This window comes from Spermophilus citellus, assembly GCF_964194105.1.
Source record: "Spermophilus citellus genome assembly, chromosome: 19".
NCBI lineage: Eukaryota > Metazoa > Chordata > Mammalia > Rodentia > Sciuridae > Spermophilus > Spermophilus citellus.
Window position 1 is genome coordinate 8858176 of NC_138201.1, and position 24402 is coordinate 8882577.

Genomic DNA, 24402 nt, shown 5'->3' on the forward strand with positions numbered 1-24402 from the left:
GGACACTCTATCCTTTATAACTCAGTTTTCTTACTAAACAATTAGTGTGCTAGAACCTAAAACCCTCTTCTCAACCATGGTGGTAAGAATTAATTCACTGTCCTTTAGAGATGCTTGGAGAAAAAGTCACTTTAGCAGTGGAAGGGATCGCTCGATGGCATTTTAAATAAGAACATAAATAGAAAAGTTAAAAGTAGATTGGCGGCATGGGCTTATTTCACACCCCGAGCTATAGGGACATCTGTTCTATATGTGAGAGTTGAGGCCTGAAATCTTGTTGTCTGGGAACCAGCCGGTGTTTGCCCAATTTGACCTAAGTCAGTCGGATTCACCAAAGAACGCTTTGATTACTTGCTACCTATTTTGGCTATTAAACTAAGTAGATGGATAAACCACCCATGGATATGGGCAATAAATAACTCCAATAACTGTCACATGCTTAATTTCTGCTATTTGTATAATTGAGGGGGAGGGTCCCTGGACATGCTCACAATTTTGCAACCAGATGCTACAACTCGGGGTCATTAGTTTACCTCTGCAGAGAAAGGCAACCCTCACACAGAGAGGTTGACGGGCTTTGTACTGTTTTCCTTTTGAATGCGAGTGCTACCTGCTCTAATGCAATCCCATCAGAAGAAATTGGCCACTTACCAGGTTAGAAGTAACTAGGGGGAGTTACCTAGAAGAAATAAGAGGCTCGAATACCCCTCCAATACCTTTTCTCCTTGATAACTGGCAATAATCACAGACCTACCCGCCCAGGTTACTGTGAGCTGTTGATAATCTGTGGGAAACCCCTGAGCAGTAACTGGCACCAGCAAAGAAGAGCTTCTTGTTTTTAATCACTGTGGCTTATGCCATGCCTCCGATTCAGATTTCCCTGCAAAAGACAAGTGAATAGAGAGGCAAGGGCTCACCTAGATCGTTCTTTTGAGTTTGCAAAAAGCCGTTGGAAAACTCTAACAAATAAGAATTTGAGAGATGCATCCAATGATATGGAAAGAACCGAACTTTGGCATGTAGCCCTGGACTAGAGAGCAATAATACCGAGATGTGCTTCAGAGAAAGTGTTGCAGGGGACAAACGAGGCAACACCCCAAAGAGGAACAGGAAGCAGATTTTATTTGGCTGCAGCCAGGTTCAGAGGGCACAGCTTTCGCTGTAATCAATCAATCCGCTGAACCCCGAGTTCAGGTCTTTTCAGGACTTTATACCCAGCGTGTAAGGGGAGGGGCCGAGAAGTTCACAGTCTGCAGAAGTTCACATAAAAGTAGCTTTTTTTTTTTCCCACTGTTTTGGGAAATAACCCTTCAAGGATAATACCTGAGAAGGGGGGAGCTTCTTCTCCCCTTTCTTTCCTCCCCCTGCCAGCTGTTACCATGGAGACCAGCTGGTAACTTTTGGGAATGTAGACATCTCTGTGAGGCCCCAGTGCAAGGCCAGAGGGCTTGTTAAAGGATTTTTTTTAAATCTCATTTTGCATTTGCAGACACACTTCTACAAACTACTATACTGGATACATGTTTGTGAAAAACTGGTAAAGGGGGCATCCAGCACCTGGAGTGGCGATTTTTTCCAGGCCAGCGGCCAAGTGAAATAGAGCAACAGGATAATAGGAAGTTTACCTACCTTGAGCTCTTTTGTAGAGACTCTTTTGCGGGTAGTCCTAAAATCAATTTATGGTGAAGATTCCTGGAGAATCTTAATGAAAATTTTCTGTGGAGTAGGGGGTGTCACTACCAAAGTTACCCTGGTTTTCAAAAAGAAAAGTTAGAAATTAAAAAAAAAATGGATTCAAGGGCAAATAACCCTTTGAATTGCACATGAAGACCAGCTCCCTGAGGAAAAGGCTTGGCTGACTTTGGTGTCGTACCCAGTCCTTCTCCTGGTGCCTGACAGAGTGCAGGTATTCCACAGGTATTTTTAGAGGAATTTTCTAGTACAATATTTAGTTTTGTCACGAATTGCTCAGGATGTGGAATGCAGGATGTGTTTGCCATTACCCGAGAAAGCTACACATGCACAGCTCGTATTATGGCTTCAGTAAGAGTCTGAGCCGTATGTCCCCAGACTCTACTTATGATGAGGAGGTGACTTCTGAGTTTGCCCCAGGTAAGATGGTGCCAATATTAAGACTCTGCTGTGTGTGCAGTCTGTCACTACATCCTTCTACATGGGTCATTCTGTTTATTTCTCTAGAGACTTTAGAAGTCGGTGGCCATGTCTTCATTTTATAGACAAAGATCAAAAATATCTTATCTAAAACATACCTATAGTAGTTTAAAAAGAAAATGAAGATTCAAACCAGGCATGGAGGTGCACACGTACCTGTCAACTCAGGAGGCCGAGGCAGGAGGATCATAAATTGGAGGCCAGCTTCTGCAACTTAGTAAGACCTTGTCTCAAAATTTTAAAAAAGAAGAAGAAGAATGGGCTAGGAATGTGGCTTAATGGTAGAACAAACTGGATTCAATCCTCAGTACAAAAAAAAATAAATAAAAGGAAACATAAAAAATTGAACTTAGGTCTATCTCTAAAGACTGTATATATGCTAATTGAATTCATTGTCCACAGTTTGAGCTCCTTTATAGTACTCTATTAGTTGTTCCCGCAGTGGAATTAAGTAATCTGGAAGAGGCAGGACCTGTCTCATTTTTTTGAACCATCCTACCACACACCAGTGTCTAGGAGCCAGTGGATCATCTGCTCGTAAAGCCTGGGGAATTGCAGAGTTGGTTTAACCCGGTCCCTTGGTACAGACTATCATCATGTTGTGAGTTTCAGTCTGAAGTCTTACTTCTGCTTCTGATTAAATAGGAACAGGCTCCGGTGGAGGCGGCCGGGCGTCTGATGTGGCTGTCGGAGCAATCGGCCAGCCGTGGGTAATGATGAATAGACTAGCCAGCCTCACTTCCCCGGGAGCCAGCTGCCTTCCAGGAGAACCCCCCCCCCCAAGTCACAGGGCTCCTGCCTCGGTCAGCATGACACCTAACGGATTGGGAACTAGTGTGTTTCGCGCTTACCTTTAACTCTTCTTTAGTCGAGGTGATTAAAAAAAAAAACGCCTGTTGCTGTCTGTCTGTAGGTGGAACATGCTTCATTAACAGTAATTTATTGGCGAGTTTAGCAGAATTGGTGCTCTGCAGCACACGGGTGGGCAGAAGAAAAAATAAACGTGAGATAATTGCTAAAAAAAAAAAAAAAAAAAAATCCTTCTTTCCTCCTCCGGCTGTAGGAACCCGCAAGAGAGTTTGCAAAGTTGGGTTCCCGTATAGCTGGGAAGTCCTCACTGGCTCTGCCCTTGATCTGAAGCCCTCCACCCCCCTTGATCTAAATCCCTCCACCTCCATTCTCCTCTAATGCCCAGGAGGAAGTCCAAAGATCTGCCCCTTGGCACCCTCGGTCACCTCCCAGGGCAAGCTATTCCATCTCCCAACCAGTTTGCCTCCTCTCGGCCCCACCTTTCCCTTCTAGCAGAATCCAATTCTAAAGATTCTTCCTCCCCCTGTTGTCTTCAAGAACATCTCCACTGCCCCATCGCTTGGCCAAGGTGGACAGGGAAGGCAGCGGAGGCTAAATAACTTGCCCAAGGTCAACAGCTCAATGGCAGAGCTGGGGCTTCAACCTGGCTTGTGCGATTCGACAGCCAGGGAGCTCAGCCGCCCAAGGGATTTGTATTTTACCTGCCACCCGTATTGATGTGTGTCGGGTCTACTTGAAATGCCACGGTGAGAAGATTCTGGGGCTTGCCCTTGGGCTAAGCGGGAGAGAGTACCATAATCAATTAGCGCTGTAGGAACACTCCACTAAACAAAGATGCAGTACAGCCTAGAGAGACAAACGTGTGTGATATATTTTTATATATAACTATATATTATATATATTTTTATATATTGCAGTTGCTTGCTCTTCTGATAATAAATTGTCATGTGACTATTATTTGGGGGAATTCCAACAGGCTGGCGCAATGTTCATGCTCTGAAGTGGAACCTTAGGATTTACTGCAGGGTGATGGATATATTCAGCATTTTGCTGGTAGCAATTCTTAGATGACTATTAGGAAATCTCGTCCAACTGCATATTGATGGACCCATATCGATGTATGCTCTGGTCAGCATAGTTTGCTGCTGTGGCTAAAGGACCTGACCCAAACCATCGTAGAGGTGGGACAAGTTTACTTGGGGCTCACGGGTTTAGAGATCTCAGTCCATGGAGAGCAGGCTCCATTCCTCAGGGCCCAAGGTGAAGCTGAACATCATGGAGGAAGAGGGTGGCGGAGGGAAGCAGCTCACCTGGTGATCAGGAAGCAGAGAGAGAGATTCTACTCTCCAGATATAAAATATATACCCTAAAGGCCCAGCCCCAATGAATCACTCCCTCCCACCACACCCCACCTGCCTCTAGCTACCACTCAGTTAATCCCACCAGAGATTCATTCACTGACTAGTTGAAGGTTATACCCCAATCATTTCTCCTCCAGACCTTCTTGCATTATCTCACACTTGAGCTTTTGGGGGACACCACATCTAAACCATAACAGTGTATAAAATGGGTACATATCAATACGTAAAATAGAACTCAATAAATACCGGGGGGGGGGGGGGAAGTTCAGAGTTAGTCTTGCCTCCACTACTTATGAGCCTCACTAGGGGAAATTTTACTTAACCTGTAAGATGGATAATAATAATCTTGTTGTCTCTTTTAAAGTGCTGTTTTAAAGACGATTTGAGTTCAGACACCATGCGGAGATGGCCACGACATAGTAACTGCTCTATGAGTGACCTCTGCTTTTCATCATTTGGCCAGGTCATTCTGCATTGTGTTCTGTCCTTATGTTGCCTCCAACATTATTTAAAATTGTGGCCACTTGTCTCTTAATTCTGTGCCTTTACTAACTCGGTTGTAACGGATACTCCCCATACAGGATGAATTCATATATATGGATAGTTGTTTAGAGAATCGCAGCTTAGAATATAATGGCTTTTCGGTTTCCTACCAAGCAGTGTGACAAGGCTTGAGACACATATCTGGTTTGCAGATGGACTATGAAACCTACTCAATATCTATATGTCCCCAATAAGTAACATGTATTAAAAGATACAGACAACAAGTTCTGTTTGGTCATCTGGGCAGCAGTCAGTCTAGTAGCACATCTAATTTTGAACTTTTGATATATACTTAGAAACCTGAGCACATAAAGACAAAAGTATTATCTACAAGGGGGGAAAAAATGACTACCTAAACAGAATTACATTAGGGGATAGGAAAGGTAGCAGAATACAACAATTACTAATAGGGCATTATGTAAAATTGTGAATGTGTAACCGAAGTGATTCTGCAATCTGCATTTGGGGTAAAATTGGGGGTTCATAACCCACTTCAATCTAATGTATGAAATATGATATGTCAAGAGCTTTGTAATGTTGTGAACAACCAATAAAAAAAAAAACAGAATTACAAGCAGTGTACTCTGGGGCTCAGCCTAAAAAATTACTAAACAAATTATATGATATAACTGTATTTGGGGAACAGTAAAGCAAGGTGTGTGTGTGTGTCCATCCTTGGCAGTAATTATGCTAAAGAGGCGAATTATCATCCACAAAATAATCATACAGAAGAGCAAAATAGTCAATCAATAGTAGCATAAACTTTTTATTTTTTTTTATAAATGTGTCACTATTCAGAAACACAGCTCATTGACTCTGCAGAAGTAATTCCTTCGTGGGAGAGAGAGAGGGGACTATGTCCATGTGTTCTTTTAATACAAGTAAAAATTAAATAAAAATGTGAAAGGCGGTAACACTGATTACTTCATGGAGCTATAGGTAGTGGATATGTATTTGCGGCTTGGGATTAAGCTTCCTGTAACAGTATCCTACGTGGAATTTCAAAGCCATGTATCTCAAACAGCCCTGGTGCATGGGAAACTGATGGCTCTGGTAATGACCAAGCTGTGGTGGCCACTCTTCATTTCACCAATTAAATGCATTTTGAACGTACATCCTCTCCTAGACCAACGCAGTTCAGAGTTTCCGGAACGCTCACCAACACTCTGGCCTCCTCTGATGGACGAGGAAATTTACCCAGAAAGTAAATTGGACCACTGAGCCCAGAACCCAGCTACGCTGAATCTTAATCCAGTGATCTTTTGAACACTGTCATTTTGAGGATTACTTTGCATTTGAAAGGTGGACTTTTTTTGGTAGCAAAGTTCCAAACAGCACAGTCAATGAACGTTTCATGAGGAGGGAGGGTATTTAGAAGTGGGTAGTGGGTATGTACTTGAAAAAACTTTGATATAATCGTTTTCAGATTAACTCTGTACAATCCTCTGTGGACTTTCATACTGTCTAAAAGAGATCCTCGGGCTGGGGCTGTAGCTCAGTTGGTAGAGTGTTTGCCTTGCATGTGTGATCTTTAGCGCCACATTAAAAATAAGTAAATAAATAAGTAAAATAAAATAAAGGTATTGTGTCTGTCTACAATTAAAAAGAGAGAGAGAGAGAGAGAGAGAGAGATCCTTGCAGAATTGAAATGATGAAGTATTGGCTACCTGTCTTTTATTTCAGTGTGTTTCTGCCTAATAAAGTCATCAGATTTCTTTTCTATTTTGGGGGGTCAGGGGAGGTACCAGGGATTGAACTCAGGGACACTCAACCACTGAGCTACCTCCCCAGCCCTGTTTTGTATTTTATTTAGAGACAGGGTCTCACTGAGTTGTTTAGCGCCTTGCTTTTACTGAGGCTACCTTTGAACTTGTGATCCTCCTGCCTCAGCCTCCCGAACCGCTGGGATTACAGATGTGCATCATTGTACCCAGCAAAAATGATCATATTTCTATTTGGAGTCATCATAAATAGAAGACACCATTTTACCTAGAAAAAACTTTACAAATGGGGAGGGGAAGCCCATCTTAGTTGACTTTCCATCGTTCATCAAGGTTTCTACAATGTGATCTTGATAGAAATAGCCCATTGGGTAGGATCTAGGGAAGGATACCATCTTACCCATGTCTACCTCTTAATTAACACAGTGGCTTCCCAAACATTACACAGTCCTTTATGTCATCTTTTTCTTTTAGTACTAGGGATTGAACCCAGGGACACATAACCACTGAGCAACACCCCCAGCTCTTTTTATATTTTATTTAGAGACAGGGTCTTGCTGAGTTGCCTTTGGCCTTGCCAAGTTGCTGAGGCTAGCTTTGAAATTGCTGTCCTCCTGCCTCAGCCACCTGAGCCACTGGGACTACCAGAGTGCACCCATACACCTAGCTATATCTTCTCTCTTTTTTCTTTTATGATCTTCACCTGCTTAGCACAAGCCATCCAGTGAGACGAACCAAGAAACGTTCATTTTCTCACCATTTCTGGCAGACTACTTATTGCAATATAGGACTGGAAATATTTCTCTTGTTTTTCATAGTATGCAAAGCGGGTACAAGGAGCAATCCAGTCAGCTAATTTAATTGCCTGATGTAATTTGAATTTTTAGTATCCAAGAAGAACCTGTAGGCCAGCTACCATAACCACAGGAAGTACAGGCGATCTGTACTGCTCATTTGATTTCTAAGCTCACTTGTACAGTCAAATCATCTTTTCTACACAGGTGTGAATTTATAGTTATCTCCGTGCCCAGTGTCCTTAACCTGCAACTTGGAATTCTGCATTTCACTATTTGAATCATGGGCACTCAGTAAGTCTCCCTTGACGGATGGAGCCTTCATATTTGACTGTCTGCCATTTTCCTCTGAAATGATTGGCACGTTGCTTTCGGAGGAGGCTTGTTTGATCTCTTGCTCTCTGCTGGGTTCTTTGCTTCTCTATCGTGGTGATTGACTGCACCCCTCATTAGCTAATTGCAGAATTGCAGAGTTAGGAAATGCTCAACTCCACAACTGGGAACTGCTCTGAAACCCCAACCCCGGCTCGAATTCATCTTGTGAATCCTACACAGATTCTGTGCTTTGACTGAGTGGCACCCCGTTGTACATCTGGAGGAGGAGAGTGTGAAAAGCAACCATAAGGTTGTCACACATTACTCTTTAAGAGACCGCTGGTTTCAGCCAAGTTCGTGGCTCTTAGCAAAAAAAAAAAAATGTTCAGTACTTGAAGTAGGAAGGGGTGGATTGAAGGACTGGCTTTATTGATTTCTGGGTGTTTAACCCTGGGCAACTTCCATGAGCTCCCATATTCTAATTTCCTACACTGTGGCTTTAGAGAACACGGTGATGTCTGACCCCAGGGTCATTATGAAACGCATGTAAAAATGCACAGAGCAGATCCACAAAAGATAGTTAGGTCCTTTTATTCCCTCATTTGTACACCACCTCTTTGTGAACGGTCTACTCTACTGACCATTTGTTCTGCTAGGTGTGTCTTACATAGCAAGAGGGAAAACAGAGATTCCTACTTTCTTTTTTTTAATATATTTAATTTTCAGTTGTAGTTGGACACATACTTTTATTTTACTTGTTTATTTTTATGTGGTGCTGAGGATCGAACCTAGGGCCTCACACATGCTAGGCGAGGGCTCTACAGCTGAGCCACAACCCCAAGCCCAAGATCCCTACTTTTATAACATTAAAAAATCTTTCTGGTGGGCACGGGACAGGAGCTGAATTTGAATATGAGTATAAACTATAGTAATAATGATTCATTTACAAAAATGCATCTGTTGCCCTTTACATCAGACTTGAGAGGAAGATGAGGCCTTCCGGAACAATCCCCAGCACAGAGACAAGCAGACATGTTCACAGAGATGAGCTAGCTTTTCCAAAGCCACATCATCGGCAGGAAAAAAAAAAAATACAGGAATAAAGAACTCAGTGTGCTTAATTCCAAACCCAGTGTTTTCCCACTTTGTCTTCCCGGTAGGAGACCTTGAAAAAAAAAAAAAAAAAAGGTGCTCTGTATTGAACGCCTACTTAGCCATGAGAGATGTGATTTAATGAACTGTTGACCAGAGGAGAAAAAGCAGAGAGAGAAAAATGGATATTCCGTGCTTCTGGGGATTGCTCGTGAAGCATGCAGGGATCTCAAATGGGTTGGGGTCTTTTGGCTGTGGAGGGAGAGTCATACCTGTCTTGCCTCTGACTTTCAGAATCAAGCCCAACGTCTTTAATGCACAACCCAGGCTGAGGGGGGGGGAAGGGGCGCAGGTTATGATTCAGCTTCCAGACCCTGACTCCTGACGGCAGGCCCTGTGGTGCTGCGTTTCTCAAGGGGGGGATACCTTGTCACTCATCCTTGCCATAAGAATGGGAGACAGGTATCACCATCGCGGTCATTTTACAGATGCAGGACTCAGCTGGAGAATGAGGCTTCTCACTGTCCTGCATGATTGTAACTTAAGCACTAAGCTCCAGGCTTCTTGCCTGTGTGATGTCCCTGTCACTTGCCTTTGAATGCATTTTTGTCCCTCTGATGTATCCTGGAAGACTCAGTTCACGCGGCCCTTTTGGAGAGGTTTTTTTACGCACTTTGCACGGAACCACAGCCACGGGTTTGATTTGCCTCTGAAGAAGTCAAGTGTGAGCTCTTCAAAGACAAGGCCCAGCCTCTCTGGTCTCCATCCCCGCAAAACCTGGCACTCTTCTTCATGCCACATGATAAACACTCTTCTCTGTTGCACCCAAGTTAGTGCTTTCTGGATACCAGCACAATTTTAATTTAGAAAAGTGTACGTAGACATACCACCAGGCTGTAGGTGCGGATTCCCACAGACTGAGGCTCTTGATGGAAAAGGAAATTATGCTTTTGTTCCCGGTCCTTCATAAAACTGAGATCTTCGGTGTGACTATTAGTGTCAGGGGTGTTGGAAGGGTGGCAAAAAATTTTGCCGTGTGGGAACACACACACACACACACACAGAGACACACACACGTAGAATTCAGTGAATCATCTCCTTCTGGCTCAGAAGACAAGGCTAGGTTCGAGAAAGCAACCAAGGTCTGTTTCATCCTTTGGCTTCTTACCCAGGATTTATGAGTCTCAGTCTTGGGCAAGATCTCAAAAGTTAGTTTGTTACAGACACCTTCCAATAAACCAGAGAGAGCTCAGAGCTGCGGGGAGATCTATGGCTACCATAACTCTCCCCTCAACCTGTACCTTTCTTTCTGGCTCTGGCAGGAAAACTGAAATGATGAAACTTTGCACCATGCACCACATCCCCACCTGAGATGCATGAATCTTCAAACTCCCTTCAGAAAACCCGGTGCTTTGGTTATGATGCCCGCTAGACGAATGTCTGTCAAGGATCCTGTTATTTCTGACCAATGAGGGCCCAATCTCCCATACCTGAATGTCAGTAAATGTGGCTAGGATTCTTGAATTGCACCCCCATCCCGTCCTTGAAAAAAATCTACAGCTTTTGAACAAAACACACACTGCAAAACCGTCTCCTGTCGTGAATTAAATCTCTGTCCTGTAACTGGATACACTTCCGAAGGTAATTTTAACTGTTTTGAGAAACTGCTTAACGTGGTCGATCAATCCATCCCCCAAGATTCAAGATGGTATTTCCCTCGCAAGATTAATTATTTATACCCCGATCACTGGCTTAAGACATTAATAGTTTTCATTGATCAGCACATCCTGTTTATCTGAAATGGACTGATCACCGTGAATGGCAGAAGGCCATCTGAACAAATCTGATCCGAGACACCCCTGGCTTTCAGTCACGTCAGCGGATCAGAGGTCAAGGGTCCCTTCTGTTAGGTCTAATGTTGGAGAACCGAGCTATTTAAGGGCACAAAACAGGGCCCATTCTTTAAGGATGATACTTCACTTTCTCTTGGTTTCCTGGTAACCACAGATGCTTTCCAGTGACCACGTGGTATAAATTATTGCCAAGAGCCCTTGATCAACTAGTGTGTGCTGGTCCACGTTTCTGTTTAAGCCTGTGTTTGCTCAGTGTTTATCACATCAGTGAGAGTGAGATGAGAAGCCCTAGACACTGAGCCACTTCCCCGTCTCTATTTTGTATTTTATTTAGCGACAGGGTCTCACAGAGTTGCTTAGTACCTTACTTTTGCTGAGGCTGCCTTTGAACTCACCATCTTCCTGCCTCAGCCTCCTGAGCTGCTAGGATGACAGGTGTGCACCACCGTGCCTAGGTATGATCTTAAAACAATAAAACATCAGGGCTTTCACAATCAGTACATATCAAATATATACACCAGAAATACTTACAATTTTTGTTAATTTCTTAACTATTATTAATTGTTTTTTTTTTAACAACTAAAAAATACTGAGAGTGAAGGAATGATACTGTCTGGAAATATATGTTGCTGTGTGGTTTTCAAAGAAGTTTTATTCACTGAATTAGGAAGTTTCCCTCAAAATGACTTAGAGAGGGATGGGGCAGGATTGCAAACCCAGGATCTCATAATTAGTTACTGCAAGTGTTGTGAATAGAAAGCTGGGCCTGGTACGGTGGCCCTTGACTGTGATCGAAACGGCTCAGGAGACCGAGGCAGGAGGGTCACGAGTTCAAAGCCAGCCTCAGCAAAAGTAAGGTGCTAAGCAGCTCAGTGAGACCCTGTCTCTAAATAAAATACAAAATAGGGCTGGGGATGGGGGGGCTCAGTGGTCGACTGTCCCTGAGTTCAATCCCAGTACCCAAAAACACAGTGGTGCACACCTGTAATCCCAGCAACTCAGGAGGCTGAGGCAGGAGGATTGCAAGTTCAAGGCCAGCCTCAACCACTTAGGCCCTAAGCAACTTAGCAAGACCCTGTCTCAGAAAAAAAAAAAAAAAAAAAAACAGAAAAGCCGCAGCTGTGGCTCAGTGGTTAAGTGCCTCTGGGTTCAATCTGTGTTACCAAAAAAGAAACAAAGAAAGAAAAAAAAAAAGAGGTGTAAAAGAGAATACCAATCTCCTGATCTTGCTAACTAATAAAAAGGCTCCTCTTTCTGACCCCCCTGGGAGTACATCTGTGGATGGAGACTCTCAGGCCAAAAAACTCTCTTCCTGGATCACGTCGTATTGCATTGCAATGATGTGAAGTTGTGGGTCGCTCTTCTCACTGGAGGGTGGAGAGGGCCTCTTCCTCATTGGGGCGTCTGTCTGGCTAGCAGAAGGCGCTCCATCTGTGCGTCTGTGCGCGGCTGGCTGTGGGCAAGACAGGAGAAGGCGGGTGGGTGAGAGAAAGCAAAGCTCTGTTTTCCGAGGGTCAGATTGTGGACCTTCAGCAACAGATAGCGATCTGGCCTTGTTTGAACGACACGATGTTGAACGAAAATGTTTAATCTGATGTCCAGTGTTTGCACTTGCAAAGCACAATACTATTTTCAGCTTTTCTTTGGAAAGATGTGGGGGCTCCTGCCATCCTGGATCTGCACCCCCCCCCACCCCCGCTCCCATATTCTTGCCATCTGCTTGAACCGAGCAGCATCTGTTCCATCTACCCAGGACGTACCTGTGCCCTCCAGAAGGCTAGGGGGGCTCAGTCTGCCTTCCTCATGGACAGGGTTGTGTGCTTTGTAGCTTTTAGTACACCAGAAAGGGTCACCTCTCTTTACTTCAGAATTCTGTTGTAAGATCCCTGGCTAATGGGAGAAGTGCTGTTTTATTCATGCTCTGGGTTTCTCCAAATGAATTTCGTAGACAATTGCTCGGACCTGGTAGGAGTTCTGTCATTGGGCCATGGAGCTGTGTGTTTTCTAGTGCGTTTTGTATTAGTTCGCTTTTCCTTGCTAGAATGAAATACCTGAGGCAGGCTACTTAGGAAGAAAAGGATATATATATCTTATACTCCCAGAGATTGAAGGTGCAGACAGCATGGTACAGGCTCTGCCCAGGGCCCTAGAGTGGGTACGAAGGGTGCGTAGGAGAGATGGCAATCCCATCAATAGTCAAAAAGTCTGGGTGCAGTGGCGCACACCTGTAATGCCAGTAGCTTGGGAGGCTGAGGCAGGAGGATGGCGAGTTCAAAGCCAGCCTCAGCAAAAGCCAGGCACTAAGCAACTCAGTGAGACCCTGTCTCTAAATAAAATACAAAAGAGGGCTGGGGATGGGGCTCAGTGGTCAAGTGCCCCTAAGTTCAATCCCCGGTAACCCCCCAAAAATTTTTTTAAAAAGAAAAGAAAAATATTAACAAAGGCCAGAGACTAACTCAGGAGTAGGGCTTGCTCTCAGAACGACTATCCTGTCACAAGAACTCGGGAGTCCCAAGAGAGACACCACCCTCCCTTCGGAGGGCAGCCCCCCACCCACCCCAATGACCTAGTCACCTCCCACCAAGCCCCACCTCTTAAAGGGCCCACTACCTCCCACATCACCAGAGTGACGGCCAAGCTTCCAATATACCTAAAGCTTCGGGAGAAGACCCTGTGACCCTATCCAAACCATGGCACATTTTAACAACAAAACACAGAACACAGGGCAAAATACGTTCGAATCAATAGTAACATCACAGTCCCCATGCATATTTCCATTCTAACAAAACTGGGAGGATGACCTTGAAGTCCACCCAAATTAACCCTGTCTATTCTTGTTCTGCGGTGGTGACTTTTCTGAATCTGGTTTTTTTGTTTTGTTTTGTTTTTTTTTTTTTGGTGGGGGGGAGGCCTGTGATGGCTTGGAAAATAAATAACAACGAGGGCTGACCACTAAGTGGTGGAGAAAGACCTTCCACTGTCCCAGTAGGAAGTAGGGAACATGTCTTATCTTCCCTCAATGACCACAGAGACAGGCCAGCCGGTGCAAGGCCTGGCCACTTGTTATTTGCAAGAAAGCCATATTATGCTTCCTAGCCATAATCAAAAGTGTTTTTTTTTTTTTTCCTTTCACCTTCAGTCACACTTTTCCACAGAATGATTTTTATTTATATTCCCGTGGAGACCCGTGTGCGGGGACCACAGGGAGAGGGAGTCCCAAATCTCATCGCAGCGTCTCTCTCTCTCTCCTCTCTCGTCTTCCACAGATTAAAGGTTGCACCGAACTTAAAAAGAAGCAGTGATCCCCTTCCCTGGTTCCTGGGCTTGAGACTCCTCTGACCTCAGAAGCTGAACATGAGGTTGCCATGGGAACTGCTGGTCCTGCAGTCCTTCGTGTCGTGCCTTGCAGGTAGAGTGTCGTTTCAAAACTTTTTTTAAAAAATTTTATTTAAAAAAGAAAACAAAAATGCCACTGTATGTCACACTAATTCCAAAGCGGGCCTTCGCTCGGGGTGGCGATGGTCCAATCACGGGCGCTTACGCTCCTCTGAATGGCATTGGCTGACACGGTCCAGGGCCCCTTCCTGATGGGATTGAGGTGGCTCTTTTCAGCGTCTTCTTTTCAGAGACGGACATGGAGGGTCCAGCTCTCTGTCTGGTCCTCTGAGAGTCATTGGAGCCACTATTCAGCCTGAAAGTTGTGATTTTGCTTCATGCTGCTGCTCAGTTGCTTGGAGAGATTGGGCCTTAAAACCAATAATATATAGTCTGGAGTGTGGCCTCTTTTGATGTCAGTGGATGGACGTTTACCTGGGTGGCTCTTTCAATGTCCTTGCCGATGTCACTCCATCTTTTGACACTGACTCCTTTTATGTCCATGCACCTGTGGTCTCGAAAGAGTAATTAGGCAGGCGGTTTTTAACCAAACACCCATGGCCGACTATGGGAAAAGGGCTTATAACACTTCAAAGGTGCTGTTCATGGCTTTTCCAGATTATCGGAAGATGGAGCCCTGGCCGTTGACATCCCCTCGTTCAAGCCCAGCCCGCCCTGGGTCTCTGTCTCCATATTGGGATAGATTGCATCTTCTTAGTTAAGTCTAACGAACACAGTTGATCTACTTTGTTTTTGCAAAATGTCAAATCCAAGAAAGACACCTAGAGACATTTTTTTTTTAAAACAAAGCGACTTTGGGATCCCCCAGTATCTGGATGCTTGCTTTCATTTAAATATCGGTGAGTCCCTTGCCTTGAGACAGCCCTGTACTGTGATCTGGGAACTTAACCCCGAGCGAGACAGACAAGCGGTTGCTCTGTTAAATCCATGTGAGCTTGGATCTCTAGCTCCTGACACCTCGTTATAGCCAACGTTTGCAATTATTATAAAACCAAAGTTAGCGATGATAGTCCTGACACGAATCACTTTGCTCCAAGTCAGTCACTTTGCTGAGCACTTGGTATCCTTAATCTCGTGTCACTCTCCAGTGACACCTGGGAGGTAAATATTTACCGTCTGTTTTTACTCTCTTCATTATTAATATGATTACAGAAGCATCAACAGAGTATTCAGGAACTCAGTCAAGGTCACAAAGCCTGCAGGTGGGAGACCAGAGACTCAAATTGAATCATGCTGAGGTCTTGACCTTCAATTATTCTCAACATTCTTTGGACCTGTCCACTTGGCCCATTCAGGGTTGCAGATTTACTCTTGAAAGTTTATGTTCTTCTAAATGTAAATTCTTGTGCGTTTGTAAATCTTCTAAAGCACTCCAGACTTACTTCTTACCACAGCTGAGTACACAACACCCTCCCTCTTCCATGATTGTGAACATCTTACATCTCTTTTAGAGATATTCTTTATCTCCCTCATCTGTCCAGAACCTAAATGTCCCATAATCCCAGCAATATGTCCCAGGCTCCATGCCTCTGGCACCCAACTCTCCACAAGGGGTCTACTGAGACCCTCAGCTTGAACTTCTGATGATGATTCCATTATAATCTTTTTTTTTTTTTTTTTTTGGTACCAGAGATTGAATCCAGGGGTGCTTAGCAACTGAGTCACATCCTCAACACTTTTTATTTTTTTATTTTAAGACAGGGTCTTGCCGAGTTGCTCAGGCAGGCTGTGAACTTAGGATCCTCCTGCCTCAGCCTCCTGAGCCACTGGGATTACACATGTGTGCCACCCCACCTAGCAACAATATTCATATTTTTTTAAGCTGTAAATAGTGAATCAGTTTCTCAAGATTTGACTAAGACAATGTGTTCATTCAACCAGTCTGCTTCAGTAGATATAAAAAATGAAAGGGCTGAAAATCAAGAAAGCCGTTCACTTGTCTTTGGAAAAACTTGGAAATCTTACCTGTATCTTTTTTTCCCCCACTTAGCTAGTTGTCGGCAATCAGTATATTGATTGTTTTTGTGAGCTTTTCTTGTGAACTGTTTTACATGACATTAATATTCCCTCACCATATGCCTCCTTCCATGGAGGTAAAGTCAACCTCTAATTAATGTTTTTGTTTTCTCCCTATTCGTCTTGATTTCATTAATTTGCATAGCACTTGACACTCTGCATTTGGAACAGATTTTTGTATCTGTTCACTCTTTTCTTTTCTGTGTATCATCCATAATTTTTCTATACTTGCTCAGTCTCACATTTCTTGGTGAGTTTGGCAAAGAACATATTTACACCTGTTTTGTTTACCACCATTAGTAAAATCTCAAACATGCCTTTTCCTGGTCATTCCCCAAAGAAGAGAGGATCAAAATATGTCAAGGGGCTAATCCTGCAAGGAGTGGCAACTTATAGTTATTTAATTATTGGAGGGCATGGATGAACAAATCATTTTTGGAACAGTGGTCATATTTTTTTTTCTTTAACCCCATGCAAGACTCAGTCTCTGGCTGTAGTTTAAAAACAAACCAAGACAACAGAACAAACAAAAAGAGCCTACTGCCGCCCATGGTATAAACATCCAGCCGCTGAAACAATTGATTATATTCATTTCCCCTATATGTCATTCAAACCAATAATCACAATACACCACTACTCAAAAGAGCAAAGAAACTAGCAAATGAGCAAACATGTTTTAAAGAAGTAAAAGTGTACCATGCTAGGGGCTGGGGATCTAGCTCAGTGGGTAGAGCGCTTGCCTTGCATGCCTAAGGCCCTGGGTTCAATCCTCAGCACCACCACAATAGCAGAAAAGGAAATTTACTTTGTAGTCTCGATTGTGCCATTTGTACATTTATATGTTAATGTCAAACCAAGATTTGTACATTTATATGTTAATGTCAAACCAAGATTCTTTGGAAAGAGATGAAGGCTATATATATATATATTAGCCTTTTCCTGACAACCGATTCCGTATCTTCTACACTTCCTATTGCTTAACTTTCTTGCAGAACTCATATCAATACTTTAATAACAGTCTTTTTTGTTGGCTTGTATATAAGATATCTTTCCTCACTAGATTATGCATTTTATTATAGCGGGTACTTCTGCCGTGTGTGTGTGTGTGTGTGTGTGTGTGTGTGTGTGTGTCTGTCTGTGTTACCAGGGATTGATCCTGGGGGTACTTAACCACTGAACCACATGCCCAGCCCATTTTATTTTGTATTTTGAGACAGAATCTAAGTTTCTCAGGGCCTCACTAAGTTGATGAGGCTGGCTTTGAACTTGTGATCCTCCTGCCTCAGCCTCCCTAGCTGTTGGGATTACAGGTCTGCACCCTGGGCCTGACTGTCTGTCTTTCTTTGTTCACTGCTGTATCCACGGCATCTGAGAAATACCTGGTACATAGTGCTGTTCAACAGATACGTATTGAACGAATGAACACTCCATGCTTGCCAATCAAGAGAGCAGACCTCTGATGTTGGAGCTGTCCTGTGGACACAAGGTATTCTGGCCTCAATCCTTCAGTGAATGAACCCCCTGTGAGGCCAATCCATATAAGTTTTAATTTTTTTTCTTTTTTTTTTTTTACATTTATATTGGAGTATGGAAAGTATTAAAATTGGCTGGTATGCATGGAGCTCTACAGCAGATCACGCTGGTACACTCCTGGCCCATTTCCAACTTCCAACTCAGCTGGGCTGGAATTTTCCCTTCTATATGTCTCTGCCTCAGGTCTTTCTGCAACTCACAAGCTCAGAGCACTATGAGACTTTTGCATCCTGCTAGGGGGCAGTACTCAGCCTAGGAGGTATGATAAATCAGTAAATAAATGCTTCTGTCTCCTCTCTCATTTGAGAAGTCAATTCTTAAGCACATTTTGTGCTGTTCCTTAGAGACCCCCCAACAACAGGATTAAGTCCCCAATGCCCATGGCAACTACTTCTACTTTTGTTTTTTTCTTTACCTCTGTTTCCTGGTATTGGCTCCCCAGATGAATGAATTGCTCTAGTCATTCTCTCAGGCTGTTATTGAGAGGATCAAACCCCAAAAACGTGCATATACCAATGAATAGCTGCCTAGTGTGATCAGGAAGAAACCCGACAGGAAATGCAGTTTTGATAGAGACTGCTGAAGAGTTGGCTCTGTTTATGTATGCATAGATGTTGTGTACGTGTGCATGTCTCTAGGTAATTGTGGTTACATACCCCTACATGGTTATGTCTGTGGTTATGTCTCTAGAGCTTGCAACCAGGTAAATTCTACTCTCTTTTTACACTAATGTTATTATTGTTCAGCTGCTGGGCAACTCATTTTGCCTATCTAGGGTTTGGTCTGGTGAGTAGCAATGTGCACATTCCACAATTCTGTGGCAACATTGTTATAACTCTATTGTATAGAAACAGAATGCCCAATCAGAATGTGTATTAAGAGTTGGTCAATCAAAGAAGAACTAGCAATGAGTTTATGAGGCAGTTCCTCCCTGCATTTGGGGCTCAACCTTCAGATAGGAATCCACTGGACCAGTTCTGCTGCTAATAGAAGGTGCTTCCTGTCTCTCTGTGCAAGAATCCCACAACATATTCAGTTGACCACTCTGTACAGTGACGGGGGTGGAACAGGTGACTTCTAAAGTCTCCTTGTACTCTAAAAATTTCCAGCGTTCTATCCAGACATCTATGTGTGCTGATAGGATTAGAGCAAAGTCTGAAATTCTACTGAACAAATGTGAAATTTCCCATCAGTCATACGCTCTGCCATGTGCTACTGATTGGCAGAATTTACGAGAAAGAAATCAAACTGGCTGGTCCATATGCTCATGTGGAGCAAGAGGCATGAAGACATTTAAAACCCCTCTGTGAATGAGTGCAAAAAAATGTTTGCTTGATGTGTTCCTAGTTGATCTTGGTTTCAGGGAAGCTAAATTTATTTCCTTCTCTGTAGTGCCATTTACCAACTTCAGCAATTACTTCCTTTTGAGAAAGTGCCTCCTCTCCAAGGCGAGCATTCTGTTGATTTGCTCGCAAAATCCATGCTGCCGTTCACAGCTGCATCTCACGGGAGGTAAGCAGGAGGAAAAGGGTCCTGTATAATTCATGGGAGATATATCCCGAAATTGGTGTGTGTTCACAAAAAAATGAGAGCACGGAGGAGTCCCGGATTGAATAGTCAATCACAGGCAGGTAGCTGGAATCTCTGATGTAGGAAATGCAAATCGAGGCCAGACCTGCGAATCAGAGCACATGGGAAGAATGCTTAGTGGTCCTCAGAAGGTGTTTGAGGATTCGAAAGCCTTCATCGCTCACACCGAAGCAGGCTGTCGATGGTAGTAGCTCATTCTTGATTCTCAGAGTACACAGGCAGAGTCACATGCCGCAGTCTTGGTGGGTGAAAATGATAGAATCTGATGAGCACAACATTTCTACTGAATCAAAATGTTTCCGCAAAGCTCAAGACCCCCCCCCAAAAAACACCCTCCTTTCTTCCTGATGGACATTTCAGAGAAGTTAGTTTTAAGATTTGACTTCACTGATCAGCCAAGTGTCCCGTTTCAGTTTCTAAGACATTCATGTCCCCTGAATAAGCAAGAAAATCAGGCAATGTTCAAATAACTCACAGTTCTAAATCTATATTAAACCTAGAGCTACCTTTGTTCTTGCAAAAGTAATATTTAATTAAGCTGAAAACGGAGTCAGGTAGGTGTCAGTCTGCACTGAGTGACCGCAGAGGAGATCCTGCAGTGACCTCTTATTTTATTGTTTCTCTTCCTAAGAGACTGGCTTGCGAGGGAATTTGCAATCATGCTGACGGAAGCCAAAGCATGAATTTCCCATTTCCTCTGTGCTCCCTGGTACCAGGGCCATGAAATGGAGCCCAAGTGGTAGAAAGATCTCGCCAAGAAGCCAGCTAATAACTAGATCAAATAAGCAACGGCTTTGGTGACGTAAAGCTCGGGGAAAGAATGGAGCCCAGTATGTCAAGAACATAATAAATAACGAATGGGAAACTCCTTTTCAATATTCAGTTAGGTATTTAAATATTTTCACGGTGGGAAAATATTCATCAGTCGTAGGACATAGCGGTAAATAGAGAAGCTGGCGGTGATTTGACATCCCTCATAAGCATGGAGACCTAGGAGCAGGCATACAAACAGAATGTTACCAGAAATATTCCCTTTCACGCTTCTCCTAAAGCAGAATCGTTAATGGCTTCATTAGATATGCTCAGCCAAGCTGCAGACCTGCATTATAGACAGCATAAGACTACAAATAGAAGCTCGAATTTACTGTATATAGAATAAAATGCTAGAACTCAGAATGGAAGAGAAGATGAAATAGTGACATAGAATCTGAACAATATATATTCTTTTTTTTTTTTTTTTTTTTTTTGTGCTGGGGATTGAACCCAGGGCCTTGTGCATGCAAGGCAAGCACTCTACCAACTGAGCTGTATCCCCAGCCCCAACAATGTATGTTCTTCATATCAGCTCTTGGATAATTCTCCTTGAAATGTGGTGTCCATGATGTGGCCTCAAAGCTTGAGAAGGGTGGACACAGAAGTAGCCTGTGGTGTTTCGTCTCATGCCCAAGATGCCCCCCGGAGATGTAGCAGAGCTAACAGTTCAGCATGTGAGCTTCGCAGTTCCTAAGACAAGGGTGCTGTTTCCTAATGTGTGATGAGCACCTCACCTAAGTCCTGGGTTCCTTTCTGTCGTCCGCCAAAATGAACAAATCAAGGGCATTTGGCTTCCTTTGAGCAACTGCTGAGAGTCACAAGATCACGCGCATGTCCCTTGCTCTTGGAAAGGAATCTGATATTTCGCCAACACCCGCGTGAGCTCAGTATTGTTCACTGAGTCATTCAACATATATTTGAGGACCTGCCGACGCCAACCCCTAAGAATGTAGCTTGGTTCCTAATGAAGCATCGTTCCTAACCGGGTGATGATGTTGATGAGATGATAATGATGATGGTGATGATGGTAATGGAGATACAGCTGGCCACAGTACCCTTTTCTTATAACTCATGGTTTCCACTCCTTCTTCATCGGTCGAAGGTTGTATAACAGAGTCTCAGCATGTCTATTACCTTGGTCACTTTTTTCCAGAGCAACCTTCTCTGTCTAATGGGGACATAATAATCATAAATACCTATGAATAATCAATAGCTAGATTGGCGTGTGTGCGTGTGTGCACGCGCGCGCTCAGGAAGGTATCGATCTTAGCATGTGGTCCAGGTATCTGCTGCTGCGATACCTTCATCATTAGCAGCCGCAACAGTAAACCAGTGGCATCGTATATTTTCAAGGAGGTGACAGGACATTGAAGATCTGCCTCTGGCGGCAAGCCTTGTAGGACAGGTACCAATTATAGACATCCATCTGGGGGCCTGGCAGTAGCAAAGACCCAGGGAAGCAGACGTGACAGGCTTCCAGAAATTCCTCAGGGTTCAGGAGGATGGGAGTTCCATCAAGATGATGGGGGAAATTTCAAAATGATGAAAAGATTGGAAAATGCATTTTATATTAAAAAATTATAAATATAGGAGCTCCTAGAAGCCCCTAGTGTTTCTTTGATGGAAGAGGCTGGATCCTTTTGAGTCTCCTAAACTTCTATTTTTCTCCTCTGTGAAACTTCTTGGTGAATTTTTTTTTTTTTTAACCAGCTACTTCACCTGTAAGAAGAATTGTATTAGGTGAGATCTATCTCCATCCTTTCTGGACCTTGCCCTTAATTGGCTGAGTGCTTGTTAGTCTAGAAAGTGTTTGGTCATGGGTTTTGTTAAGATGGCCATTGGTGGTTAGGACAATGATAATAAGACTCCACCTGGCATTTCTATGCCAGATCAGTACCACATTTCACAATGCGCTTCCCCGATTGGTACTTTCATTGTATAAATGAGAGTTTGAATGATCTGCCTAAGAAACTAGACGTGAGATTAGTCCAAGTTCGTATGTGAACTTGAATCTCTCTAGCTCCCAATCCTGGGCTCCTAATTGTAAGGCTATGATGTCTATTGAAATTCTGTACCTGCCTCTGAAGAGTTCGCCACCTGATAAATTATGAACCAGTGTATCTCATAAAGTAGACCACGGACCAGTATCCCTTGTAACTCAGGAGAGCGGAACATTCTCCAATACCAACCCAAACCGACAGGGGGCATCTTCCATGTTTTAACCAGCACTGCAGGGGATGCTGGTGCTCATGAAAGGTGGAGAATCACACTGTATGCTGCAGAAATTGTGTTTATCCCATTTTCCCATCTGAGCATGTGAGGATCAAGCCACTTGCACCAGGTTATGTGGCCGGCATCCATGGTAAAAAATAGGATGTCGGCTTTTTGAATCCTAATCTGTTGGTTTGCTTTTTCTATTGATAGATATGTTTCCATTTTTACCCAGATCAGCCTGGCTTTGAGAGCATCTTACTGAATACAAGGTGATGTAGAAAAGACGGGTTCTTTCAGTTAAGAGTGTCCTAAGTATTCTTATAATTCCACTCTTCTGAGAAGCCTCATTTCATTGACCATGAGCCGCCCAAAGCTGTGATATCGACCTGTGCCCTGTATCAACTTTATGATGAAATAATACGTGTAGGAAAGATGTTACTTACTAAAATAAGGATAAGTAGAAATATATGGCAGAATATTTGGATGATGGAAAAAATAAAAGGAAAATGTCCCCTGAGCCTACCCATAAAGTACAGTAACTTATCACCTTGGTAAACAATACCATACATGTCATTAAATGTGGATTCGTGCTTACAGAAGTGAAAGAAATAAGTTTTCATATTTCGCAAAAATCCCTGGTGGATTGCTTTGTGTCTTTTCAGAATAATCAAGAACGCTTTTCCCTGAGGGAACACAATATTATTTTGTTTGAAAAAAAAAAAAAAACGTTTCTAACAGAGAAGGCTCACCTCTTCAGAGCGGAATTAAGCTGATGTCCAAGGTTTGCCTTTTCAAAGCAGTTTGGGAAATGTCCCCCTAGAAGGTCCCTATATAACATCAGAGTAATTTTGCCCCTTTCTTTTTACTTTTTTGTTGTTGTTGTTGTTGTTGTTGTTAATGTGTGTGGTAGCAGATTTCAGGTGCTTTGCATTATGCTCCTAGTGAAGGACACTGGATTAAAAGACAAAGGAGCTAAACTTCAGGGACCCAGTGTGTAACCATAGCTACAAAATAATGCCCTCCTTCTCTAGTGTTCAGAGAGGGTAGACTCCAGGCTGGTAGCCTTGACTTTTCCTGTAAGGTTAATGAGGGGGAAGGTGTCGAGAGGAGAGGGGTATTATATGTAAATCTGGAGGTGTTGACTCAAAAATGTGGAGAAAATGTTGTCCTTTATCACGACTTATAAGGTGCCTCCGTAACCGAAGGAATGCTTTCAGCAAAAAAACAGTGTAACCATTCAGCATCCCACTCCCCAGTCTGTACCCTAAGCAATAAAATCAGATACTACAGTGACACAGCCACATCAAGGTTTATAGCACCTCTACTATAATAGTAGTGAAGCTATGGAACCAGCCTAGGTGCCCTAGAATGGATAAAGGAAATGTGGTGTATATACACAATGGAATATTACTCAGCCATGAAAGAGAATAGAATTTGCCAGTAAATGGATGGAACTGGAGACTCTCATGCTAAGTGAAATAAGCCAATCCCCCAAAACCAAATGCTAAATTCTCTCTGATATGTGAATGCTAACCCACAACAAGACAGGGTGGGAAGGGGTAGAATAGAAATCCATTGGATTAGATAAAGGGAAATGAGGGGGAGGGGAATAGAAAGTTCAGAAGAATTAATGAAACGTAAATTTCGTTTCCTTGTCCTTGAATACATGACCAGGGTAACTCCACAACATGTATGACCATAAGAATAGAATCCTAATTAGAATAAGCTATACTCCATATATGTATGATATGCCAAAACATACTCTACTGTCATGTGTAACTTAAGAGAACAAGTAAAATAAAGTAATCAATTTAGAGAAGGAAAAAAAAAAAAAACATCAACAGTGTAACAGCAAAGTCCAAGGCACTTAAAATATACATACCTTTTCCCAGAGAACCTGCAATTTGCACTGAACAAAGCAAAAGTAATTTGTATACAAATGTTCACAGCATTTATTATTCATAATAGCCAAGTAGTAGGAATAACCCAAATGCCCATCAGTTGGTTAATGAGTAAACAAAATGTGTTAGACGCATAATGTAGAATATTATTCAGCTATGAAAAGAGGGAGGTGCTCATAGAGTGAAGTCAAACACAAAGGCCACACGTTTTTTTTTTTTTTCCATTTATATGTATGTGTAGTAAAATCCATAGAGGCAGAAAATAGATTAGTATTTGC

The 24402-nt window shown here is 43.1% G+C and overlaps 1 protein-coding gene across 1 annotated transcript in view; it reads left to right on the plus strand.

Moving 5' to 3' along the window:
• Nucleotides 1-24402, plus strand: part of CNTN4 (contactin 4) — a 490319-nt gene that overhangs the window by 43551 nt on the left and 422366 nt on the right. Inside the window, exon 2 of the mRNA XM_081276057.1 lies at nt 13928-14070. Coding sequence (XP_081132183.1) covers nt 14016-14070 — 55 coding nt within the window. The 5' untranslated portion in view covers nt 13928-14015. The remainder of the gene's footprint in view (nt 1-13927; nt 14071-24402) is intronic.